Source organism: Astatotilapia calliptera, chromosome 19 (assembly GCF_964374335.1).
Source record: "Astatotilapia calliptera chromosome 19, fAstCal68.1, whole genome shotgun sequence".
Lineage (NCBI taxonomy): Eukaryota > Metazoa > Chordata > Actinopteri > Cichliformes > Cichlidae > Astatotilapia > Astatotilapia calliptera.
In genome coordinates this window covers 18,936,911-18,948,950 of record NC_137440.1, presented here as the reverse complement: position 1 = coordinate 18,948,950, position 12,040 = coordinate 18,936,911, and the positions used below count along the sequence as shown (strand labels likewise).

Sequence of the window (12,040 nt, the reverse complement as noted above, 5' to 3'; positions counted from 1 at the left end):
CTTTTATCATTCAATGAAATGTAAACAAGCTCAGCTGCGATGCGGTGCACTTATACTGGTGCATAAACACATTGCTTTCCCCATGCTGTAAATAGGAAATAAACTCCCTGCTGTCTCCCTTCTCTTGAATATAACGCCACACAATTAGTGATTTGCTTTATAGCAGTAGACAGTATTACATGAGTTGAGTGCAACATTGCACTGTATTCCCACTTGGCAGCAACACTTTCTGCAGCCATCATATGTAACAACTTTCCTGTGGAAACCTGGAATTGTTAATTGTTTAGATTGAAAAATGTCCAAAATATGCTGTACAAGCTAGAATCTAAAAGGTTATCATAATAAGCCGCAACATGTATTAACTTGGATTTGAATAAACAGCTGGTAGGAACATTGAAGATCAGCAAGCTATTAAATATAAATCTAATGAAAGGTCTGCAGAAAGTAATACAGGGGGCAAAGGGACTTGACAATCAGGATCCTTTTATTTTCAGCTAGTTATGGAACACAGTGTACAGCAGGCCAGTGCTCTGCTTACCTGCTGGTTAGACTCCATCCCAATATAGGAGTTCCTGGAACTGCAGTCCACTGGTGGAGTCTCTTGTCGGATGAAGTCTGCCATCTCAATACCCCCTCCAGGGTCCCTTTGCAGACACAAAAACACATGCACATCGATGGAAACTACTGAGTTCACCAAGATTGTTCAGCCCTGTTACATGCCATTTATCTCCTTCAGTCAAACAGAAAGAAGATGGCAGCAGCTTCAATTTAGGGAAAACACACCAAGTGAACTTCTTAAACAGGCCTTTATTTTAAATATTTTGCACAGGCTTTGAAATTCCACAGAGAGAAAACAGATGAAAGCATCCATGATTTTTTTCTGGGTCTATATTTAGCCCAGACGTGCTTATTTAACCAGATGGTATGTAGAAACAAACAACTTGCCAGGGATATAAATCATTTCCATATGCCAAAACTGCATCATAGCAGGTCAGACCACAAAACAACACTTAAAGAAATCAACCACAACATGTAGCACCAAAAAAAAAAATACTGGAAAAAATGGAGCAGGAAGTGGGGAAATTGAGTTGGTGGTGGAAGAGGAAATAAAGAAGAAGAAGGAGAAGAAAAAACACCTTAATGAATATCATCTGAGCTTGTCGGCTTCACTGCAAACTCAAACAACCTGGAATGCTGTTCCAGATGTGTGGGCAAAGCTATGACTGGTTGAGAGGTCTCATTCTCTTTTTTTCTTTGCCTCTCCCCTGTCCCAGCATCCTGCTAAGCACTGCTTCTGGAATGTGAGTATGAGTCACTTCTTCAAGTCATTTGCAGTAAAAGGCTGAAACCTCAGTGGCTTTTGTTCACTGTGAATGAGAGCTAAACCTAATGTCAGAAACCTGGCATGCGGCAGCTAAATAATGCTCAACTGGTACTAAGGAGCCCGAAAAATATCCCCCACACCATTACACCATCACCACAAGCCAAAAACCACTTATACAAGTTAGGATGTATCAGTGGTTTTTACACCAAATTCTGACCCCATCTGCTGAATCTCACAGGAGAAATTGAGACTAATCAGACTAGGTTAAGTTTTTCAATCATCTGTTCTCCAATTTTGGTGGGCTTGTGTAAATTCTAGCCTCAGTTTCCTGTTCACAGCCAACCAGATTGGGCCTTGGTGTGGTCTTCTGCTGCTGTAGCCCATCAGTTTCAAGGCTCAAAGTGTTGTGTGTACAGAGATGCTCTTCTGCATACCTTGGTCAATTAGTGGTTATGTTAGTAGTTCATGTTGATTTTTCTTTATCTCCTCTTAACTCTGCCACCAACAAGGCATTTTTAACTAGTAACAAAGTGGTCAGTAAGTGTACTCCTACAATGTACTACTGTTTCTTAGTATTAACACTGATGAAACGTATCCCCACAAAAGGTGGGGATTAATTGAAAGCACATATATACCTGTACTGTTAAAGATAAGTGTAGATTTATGTGGCCAATGAGAAATAATCTTAACATCTTTTTAGTTTATGTCACTGTGAACACTGAAATTACATTTAAATAAGATAATGCTTCAAAATAACTAACCAAATAAGTGCCTGAAAGCATTTCAAGATGGCTGCTGAATAATGACGCTTGCTTCAAGAGCTTTGCCAATATGACAGATCCAATAAATTGGGAGGAAAAGAAGTAATAAAACCCAGTGCATGCTGTGTAAAGCACATGGCAATAACTGTAAAACCTCTATTTTTTGTCAACTGGTAGCCCTCTGGAGGTTTTTCTTTTTCCCTTTAAGGAGTACTCCCTCGTTTGGTTTGTACTTTAAAGCAAACATGTGGGAGACATGATGAATCTTCCTGCCAACACTTTCACGCCACTTCACTGGCCTACAAGTGCTGGTAGTGTGCCAAAACAAAACCAACACACAAATGAACCAGAAAATGGAGGGGATGAAACAGACTGCTAATGTAAGTAACACTAGTTTTACAGACAGAATTAAAAAAATAAAATAAAATAAAAAATCAGCTTCATAGAAATTTATGGCCCAGAAAATGCATCCAACACATTTGTTAAACCTTAAAGAAAAACACAATAGTTCTGGATGAATCTAAACGTAAGTGTTGGCAATATTATTGAGACGGACAGAAAACTCTGCAATGGTTTTTAGAACAGCGCCACATAACAGATGTTTTAGCTGAGGAGAAATTAAAAGTCACTAAACAGTTTGTTTAAAAGTAACTTCCTGAAGTGGTGTCAGCATGTATGGTTTAATAATTTGAAGTCACCCTAAAGCAGCTACCCAGCTAACCTTTGAGTAACTTGTGTGTTTTCCAGAGTCATCACTACTCTAGACCTCCTTCCTCAGCTCCATTAGACAATGACAGATCACATGAAGTGACTGATCACTTAAAGTCAGTCACACTTTCTGATCACTCATCTTCAGTGTTGGGTAAGTTACTTTAAATTAGTAACTTAGTTACATTACTAGTTACTTGTATCAAAAGTAACTCAGTTACTTCAAGTTACTCATTACTTTCAAAGTAACTAGTTACTAGGGAAAGTAACTTTGGTTTTACTCAGAATTCTCTTGTTAATGTGTTGCTTCCATAACTTTGCCAGTCTTCTAGCTTGCTTACTTGCCACAAGTGCACTGTGCCACCTACCAATAGAAAGAAAAAAATAATGTGAATATTTCCACGAGAGAAATCCCACGCCTGGACAGTCATTGACTGCTGCCATGATTCTAGCGTACGTCACAGCGTCATGTGCGCTTTTTACATCCAACGCAAAACCTGCAGTCGAGGTGCTTTCGATTGTACTCAGAACTCGGAAATTCTGCCTTCTGAATAGGAAGATGTAGGCAACACCAGACTGCAGATGAGCTGCATACAGGGCTGGACTGGGACTGAAAATTGGCCCGGGCATTTTGACTAGAGACCAGCCCACCATTATAGGAAAAATCATAAAGCCTTTGAATGAAAACAAACGCTGTTGTGACAGTGATGTACACTGTTCTGATGGTATATATGTATCAATGTATCAATCGTTTGTTGTAAGACTCAGATAATTATTTTTTAAAAGCTAGACATTTTAAATGAGAATAAGAAAGAAAAGTACTTCTTTGTGCCCCCCTCTCCCTGTTAATGCCCTACCTGGTCCCCCTGGCAAAACTTTGCTAGATCCGCCCCTGCACAGTTACCAGCTGTCAGCTACCTAAAAAAGGATCCTGGTGTTATTTGTCTCTCAGAAACAGTTCATAACTTCCCTTCAACTCATTCATGTCACCTAAAAGGTCAACCTGTTTCTCCATCACAGCTCTGATGATTCAGTAAGGACATCTCCTGGTTTCATCTTCATGTTTCCCTCTCACCAGATGACCAAACCGATAACATGACCAGCAGCTTTTACAGCTGTGGCTCCAGCAAACATCAGCTGATACTAGAAATTAATATTGAATAAATTCTAACAACAGCTGATCAAGCTTGTGCTTGATCAGCTGTTGTCGTGCTGCTGTTGTTTAACGCGACCTCCGCTGGTTTCCTCTTTCTGGCGCAAAGTGGGTGATAAACAAACAAGAGAGAAAAGCCGATCAGCTGATCATTGATCAGTTTTCATGATTGAAGTAGAAACAGGAGAAGGAGGGTGAGCGGATGAGAGAAGAAGAGGCAGCTGTACAGCTCCAGCTTTGTGTCTTTTTCATTGTAGCTGAAGTACGGGACAAACTGTGTTCCTTTTCACCTCAATACGAAACGCGCGATATTTTCTCTGAATATGAGACGATTCTGTTTTTTACGGGACGGTTGGCAACTCTAATAATTAACCTTGTGAACAAAATAAAGTTCAACATCAGTAACATCATAGCACCCACCCAGCTGTATAGAAACTCCGTCATGCTAGCTAGTACCCAGTACGGAAAAAGTCAGAATAACGAAAATAAACTCCACCTAAACTTGGTTTATATCTGACCCAGAGAGACTGCAGGTCATAACTTCTTACCTGAAGTTCAGTTCACACTCGGACCGGCGGCCGCCTCGGGTCTCTCCTCTTGCCTCCCCTTTCTCTCATCCACCTGCTGGCCTCCACCACTTGCTAATGTTACTGAATATGTGGAAGCTCCACGATAGCCACCACACGAAGTAACGAGTAACGACCCTATCTAAATCCCAGTAACGACTAATGCGTTCCTGATTTTGGCATAATAACTAGTTACCGTGCTCGTTACCACAATAATAACGTAGTTACTGTAACGCGTTACTTAATAACGCGGTAGTCCCAACACTGCTTATCTTACAATGCGATTTATTTCTGCTTAATGATCTTGCACATCCTCTACAGAATATTTTATCAGTTGTGCACTACAGTGCTCCATCTCCAGATAGTAAATCCGCCAACAGACTATAATGTGAACTTACCCTGGGCCATTGCTGTCCTCCCTTCGGGTCACGCCTCCATCAATAGCCCCCTCTGTGCCACCTCTGCTCCCCTGATTCTCCTTAGCCTGATGCTCCACCACCTCCCCCTCATCCAAGGCATAGTGGAGGCGGTAATTCACCGTCTTCAGCAGCAGGAACATGGCAGCAATCACACCACAGTAGATTCCCACTATCACCATGGTTGGCGGTAGGGCCTGGAAGTAGAGGAAGAAGTAGGGAAAAAGGTTACATAGACAACCCTCTAACGGTTTCATTTTTACCCATGTTACAGCATTTTATATCCATTTTCTTTCCTGTGTTTATCTCAGCAGCCCAGGAGTGATGTTGATTAAATTTGGACATTCAGACATGACACATCATTTATAAACCCGTGAACTGGAACCAAGCACTGCCACAGAGAAAATGAGCTCTGCTAAATGCAGCTAAAAAAGATAATTACATTATTGCACCTATTGTCCCAATTATTTATGACACATCTGCAGTGTCTTAAGATTTGATTATGAATTTTATGTCTGCTTAGTGCAGCTGACAAGGAGGCTATTACAAAAAGAGGTGACTAGATGGGCTCTAGGCTCTCTCTTGTCCTTGAGATATCCTCCTGCATCTGCTTGTAGCTCTCACAAACAGCAGCAGCGCAACTCAAACTTGCGGCTCAATATAAACCACAGAGCTGACCAAAGCATTTCCACTCCAGGAATAGAAAGGAAACCACAAACCTATTTCAAACACCCCAGTTTCTTTATATAGAAGTGAGCACACAGACATTCATAATCACGTCAGCAGTTATAAATGTGCATTTTATGTGTGCAGGACATAAAGTTTGGCAAGCAACCTTTTATTGACGTGCCACAGAAAAGAGCACCTTAAGAAAGTAAAGCCGTTTAGGAAACCCGCAAACAAAGACATTTTGAGATGAAAAAACTGAACAAACAGCTCTCAGCTATATGATTTTGATTCCTGGGCTTTTACACGGGGAAGATCACTGCTAACATCCTTGTGAACTGTGCCCCTACAGTCACAGCTGGTAGCTTCTGAAAACTGGTGATACCGAAAATCACTGCCGACCGGAGGACAACAAATAGATAAAGATGGGGGAAGGGAAAATAAATTCACTGATTACAGCCTCACACAGTGTAAATATCCAAGTGGACCTTAACCGAAACACAGAATATGAACAAAAGAGCGTTTAGGTACGATCTAGTTGATGGACAGTAGACTGAAACCTGAAGGAGTTAAAGGCTCTTTTGTTAACGTCTCCACCAGAATAAGGTTTATTTGCTAAGAAATGCTTTTGCTTAATGGATAATTTGGATAATTCAACTATACTTCAAATATTCCACTCCGTTTTCTTAGTTTAATATTAGTGTACGTTGTCTTCGCTCCAGATAATAGACCGAGACCGACCGTTAGTGAGCTGTGGCTGCTAACCTAACGGACAGTTGGTTTGGTTAACTTAAGCTGTCAACAGTCATGACAAATACATAAAGAAATACCAGTCTATGAGGTAAAAATAAATAAAATAAAATAAAATAAAAAGGAGACAAAGCGGCTCACCATGTACAGCGTGAAGGGGAAACATAGCAGAAAGAGCCAGATGTATAGATGTAAAGCGTTGACGAACGTATTCTGATCGGGGTCGTAGTACCATCCGCCTGTGATTGAAGCCCAGACCCCCTGCCTCAGGATCTGCAAAGTCTGCGACCCCATGTTGTTTTATCCCCTCCGACGAATCCAGGCGGAACCGACCGACACAACAACCGGGGTGACACGCTGGGGCTAGTCGTCGTTCAACATGACAAACGGCGCTCTGTTTTCAGACACTGGCCTGAAAATCCCCTCTGCAGCCATCTTCTCTCTGCAGCTAGCCAGCCAGCTGGGGCACTGTTCAGTCCTCCACTGAGGAAGACTGCTATCCCACCACGCCCTGCGAGGAAGTTCTTCTTCGTGGCATCGGTACTGTTTACACTAAATATAAGACCATACGTATAAGCTTTGTCCCTTCACCCTTCTGGTTTTCACTCGCTCTCCTTATTGGAAAATTATATTTTTCAGTGAGTAGGCACGTTTATTTGATTGTGACTCAACAGGGTGATGGCAGAGAGCATAAACGTATGAAATAAAATTTTAAAAATCAGCCACATATATGGAGCTTTATACTAAATATGACTAAGTGGCGACACCTGTCGGTTAAAAAAATACCTGCTACATTAAGGATGCAAAATGGTACGCGAATCCTCTCCCATTAACAAAAATCCTGGTCCCACATGGTGAAATATGGCATGTCTGTTTTTCTGTGGTAACTAGTCAAGGTGGGGTGACCTCCAACCACTTTTAATATATATGGTGTTGTAAAAAAGTAAGAAGCCTTTTGTTAAATCATGAATTAACTGCACATTTTTTTGTTCAATTTCACTACTTATACCCAGGTCTGATTACAGCCAGACCTGACGAATTTAGAAATCACCAAAATAAAACATATTTGACAAACTGAAGTAGGTTAAAAGATCTTAAAAAGCAACATATCATGTCATGATCTAAAGGAACAACTGAGAAACAAAGTCACAGATATCTGTCAGCCTGGAAAGGATTACAAAGATATTTCAAAGGCTTAGAAACTCCAGCCAACCACAGTGAGAGCCATCATTCACAAATGGAAAAAACTTGGAACATCGGTGGACCTTCCCAGGAGTGGCTGAGGTACCAAAATTACTTTAAGGGTTTGATGACTCATCCAGGTCACAAAAGAATGCAGCATATCTAAAGAACGGCTTCCTGTAATGATCAAACCATGAACTCCGCGCTATACCAGAAAATCCTGAAGGAGAATGTCCAGCCAGTTTGTGCACCAAAGCTCAAGCGTACTTGACTAATACAGTAAGACAATGACCTGAAACACACCAGCAAGTTGAGCTCTGATTGTGTTGTGGTGAAGAGTGGTTCAAAAATCCTCCACAGAAATGTGAAGGACTCATTGCCAGTTATCACAAATCCTTCAAAATTAGTGTAATCAGGTACAAAATGGGACGAATGAATAAACCTACAACCACCCATGAACTCAGATCATGAGATTAATAAGAATCAGGCACAGATACAGTAATGTGCAAAATTCCACCCCTCATTTCTTTACATTTTGCTTCCAATAAGTAAAAGTGTAAAGTGTCACACAAAACACACAACAAAATCCCCAGAAACCAGATGACGCAGTGTGAGATCATCTTGACAGGGAGCAGAACAAAAGGCAGCCATCATCCAAAGTAGCATGATATAAAGAATTCAGGGTTGACGCAAGACAGGAAAAACGCTACAGTGCAGCAAATCTTAATCACAGGTTGAAATAAAACAGAAGAAAAACGGATCAAATAAATGTGAAGCCTGTTAAATGTTAAGAATTAAACAGATCAGAACACATTAATCAATACCATTTAATGTATATTAAAAAAAACATACAAAAGCAGGACATTTCTTCCGAAGGAGATGAAAGTGTCTGAAACGAACAAGCCATGTTCGGGTCAAGAGGCCATTTGCTTGGCAGATGAGATGACACATCTTGTTTGTAAAGCAGATAGCGAATTAAATGATCCTCTGAAGTCACTACAACAGAACCATTAGCATGATGTTGACAGTAAGCTGACACCGATGCTGATGTCAGCTTATCATCATCAAAAAAAGAAATCCTCCCCCACTTCAAATTGCTTGTTTGTGCTACAGCTGCTTGAAGCCTATCAAGGGCACAGGACTAATGCTGCAGCGTAAAAGGAGTCTCAGCACTTACATAAACAACTGACTCCTTTTATTTTCAGTATTCTAAAAATTGATCAAATAAGCAGAGAGTTGGGGAGGTAACACAAATGTCTCAAGTCATTTTCCCAGTGAGTGATGTAGGACTGCAGAGCTGTGCGCAACCTTCCCAGTGTCTGACAAATATGGCTGTCACTGCAGTCTTGCCCTTTTCTCAGGAGGTGGTTTGTTAGGTGGAGCTGGGGCAGAGGACTTGGTTGCCTGCTCCCTCTCCTCTTGCTTCACTGTTTCTGTGGGAGGTTCAGGTTCCTTTTTCACCTCAACTGCAAAACAAAAGCCTGTAGTTAAAAGTAAACTCAAGAATTTGGCCTTGAAGGACAGACATTAAAAACGAAACTTAACTGATTTTAAAATTGAAATATTCAGCAGAAAAACTAATTGATTTTCTTTTAGTTTAATCAAACAACATGAATTCAATTCTGAAAGTAAAAGCAATGCTTCACATATGAAAATAAATTAACATATTAGTAATCTGCAGAGTGTTAAGCACTTCCAGACAGACCCTGATAGACTCTTATTATATATCATAATGATCTATAAACAAAAAACAGTTTTAAATATCATACCTGGAATGGGCTTCTCACCAGGCTTAGGCTAAAAGTTCAGAGAAAAGCAAAACAAAATCAATACGATTGACTCCTCTTAGACTCAAAATTCAAATGAACAAACTGGACAATAGCTGACAGTACCTGATAGAAAGTTGGTGGAAATTTTGACCTCAGGTCCAAAAGGAGTGTGTCAACGCGATGCCTCTGAAACAGAGAGCTAGGCTCCTCTTTCTTCTTAGTCTTTGGTTTGGCTTTTTCTGTATAAGAGATTCATGTTAATCACTTTCTGTCAAAGTCATTATTTTAAATAAACAAGGAAAACAGGTTCTGGCTCCTTCTTTGTTGCTAGTGTTTGTGATCACATCACATAACTGATAATCAGAACTTTAACATCTAAATTGTAAACTGCCAAACTGCTTACCTCTCTCCTCATGGTCCTTGAAGTGCCACCAGTATCCCTTGGATGGGTGATAGCGACAATAGGACATGGCCTCATCAAAAGCAGACTGGATTCCATGTACAGCGGAAAGCTAAAAACAGATATGATTAATATAAATAACACTGATTTTTTTAATCAATGTTACACAAACCTATCTTTTACAGAATTACAATGAATATTTTTACCACTCTAGAGCTGATAACTGTTCCCAGGTCTGGAGCCTGATACACGACTCCAGCTATGATGTAATAATCAGCCAAGGGAACCACTGTAGTATGAACAGAGAAGCAGAAATTCAACTGATGTGAAATGAAGACTTTACAAATCTAACAAATAACGGCTTGAGTGTTTGGAACTCACCTTGAGTCGGTGACTGCCTCTGTTGTTTACGGATTATATAAAGAATTGGCTCCTGAGCATGAAGAAGGATGTATTCAACTCCCACCATCTGACTGTAAATGAGACAGAAGCAATGTTTTCACAAATCGGCAGATGTGGCAATATTATAATAGTATTACTTGTCTGTGTGTGTATGCGTTTGGGCTCTACTTGACAATATGATTTTGATCAGAATGTCTCCCTTCATAATACTTAATGTAATATGTTTAAAAACCTTTTCACTGCTCTGTATCAAATTTCCATCTATAAAACAAACTTACTTCAGATGATCCACGGTAAGCCGCTGCATCTTCACTACCTCATTATTGCAGGTACGGTCATAGAAAGGGTTGCTTCTGTCAGAAAAGTACTCCAGCACATTTCCAGGATTAAGACCTGGTACCCAATTGCTGTCCACCCAGGATATCCCGAGAAGGTTATCTGGAAATTAAACAAGCATTCAATTTATGAAATTATATTATTAACTGATGCTGCCTGAGAAATAACTGTGAGTGCATTTATATGTTAGGGATGAAATCACATCTCAGCTTGACATGGATATTGTCAATACTGATAGCATTTTATTGATGAAAATGTCTTGTTAAACAACTATAGAGATGCCTTCTTTTTGTGTGCATGTGTGTGTGTGTGTGTGTGTGTGTGTGTGTGTGTGTGTGTGTTGGGGGGGGGGGGGGGTATGAATATAATTGAGGAACTGAGTCAGTATTAACACAACCTGATAATGAAAATGGGTCAAATGTTTATGAAGGAAACATGACGGTAATTCTGGTTTCCTGATTAACATGATTAGGCTTTTGATAATAAAAGGTTCTATTTCAGGTAATAACAAGACACTCTATTAACAGATGACTTATCTCACTGTGAAACCCGCCTTTTGTGAGAGCCGAGTTCCTCAACAGATCCGAAATAATGCTCAAACAGAGCAGCTATTTGTATTTCTTGATTTTATATCAAATAAAATCAAACTACATAATATAGCTTAATCTTTTATATGCTTCTCTATTGCCAGTATATCTATCAGATGTTAGGATACATGAATAGAGATAATGAATAAATATAACTCGGAACAGCTAAACGGACCAGTGAGCAGCGTCCATATTACCAATAATGCAGACATCACTTTACCAAGGATGAATAACCCACTATACTGGAAAAACTGAAGGCTACAATGACTTGAAGTTGTTTTCTGTTGTAACCACCACCAAAAGTCATTCTAAGGCTCTGGCAGACAGCATAAGCTATGCTAGCCGATATGCTAATAAAAAGCGAAGGAGACGCTACTCGTTAACAGATTTTCTTGCAGCACAGACGAATAAGCTTGAAGCTGCAGAAAAAAAACAATCAAGGCGCTGTTTCGAAGTTATAAATAACATGAGATTTTTATACTAATTAAACTGCACATCTAAAAAAAAGAATATAATGGATTTAGCTACCTCTGAAATCCACCGACGCCATGATATAAACAAATGGTCTCCTAAAGATTACGTCTCTGGTCTTTAGGTCGTACTTTGATTACGTCATTGTACTTTTCGGCTGAGAATGTGATTAAGAGATGAGAAATGCTTTTGCTACAGCAGCTGAAATGGTGGTGAAATATTTCTGTTACTACTACTACTACTACTAATAATAATAGTAATACGAATAACAATACTAATAATACTAATAATAATGATATGACAGATATATATGACAGATATATAATGTTAAAGAGGGTGATGGCATGTGGTATGAAAGACTTTCTCTGTTTTTGTGGCAGCAGAGCTGAATCAGTCTGTCAGAAGAGATGCCTTTTAAATAATTTATTTACAATTTAATCAGTAACCTTCTCTTCACCACAGCTTTACTAGTCTCCAATTTACAGCCAGTCACAGAGCTAGCCTTTATCATCAGTTTATTCAGTCTGTGGGTGTGACCAGCTCGATCTC

General features: G+C 39.8%; 2 protein-coding genes across 8 annotated transcripts in view; both read right to left on the bottom strand.

The window, feature by feature from the left end:
- Positions 1-6,829, bottom strand: part of pcnx1 (pecanex 1) — a 37,503-nt gene extending 30,674 nt beyond the window's left edge. For all 7 annotated transcript variants that reach the window (XM_080293740.1, XM_080293741.1, XM_080293743.1 and 4 more), the window contains exons 1-3: positions 6,486-6,829; positions 4,911-5,125; positions 539-644 (exon numbers count right to left, since the gene is read on the bottom strand). In XM_080293740.1, the coding sequence (XP_080149866.1) occupies positions 539-644; positions 4,911-5,125; positions 6,486-6,638 (474 nt within the window). In that variant the 5' untranslated portion in view covers positions 6,639-6,829. The remainder of the gene's footprint in view (positions 1-538; positions 645-4,910; positions 5,126-6,485) is intronic.
- A 1,510-nt stretch (positions 6,830-8,339) lies between these two features.
- Positions 8,340-11,638, bottom strand: med6 (mediator complex subunit 6). Its single transcript, XM_026152124.2, has 8 exons — positions 11,549-11,638; positions 10,376-10,535; positions 10,077-10,168; positions 9,902-9,984; positions 9,699-9,807; positions 9,419-9,534; positions 9,296-9,323; positions 8,340-8,992 (listed from the first exon to the last, which is right to left on the bottom strand). Exons 1-8 carry the CDS (start codon positions 11,568-11,570, stop codon positions 8,862-8,864), a joined length of 741 nt encoding a protein of 246 aa, XP_026007909.1. The 5' UTR covers positions 11,571-11,638; the 3' UTR covers positions 8,340-8,861.
- Positions 11,639-12,040: the final 402 nt, after the last annotated feature.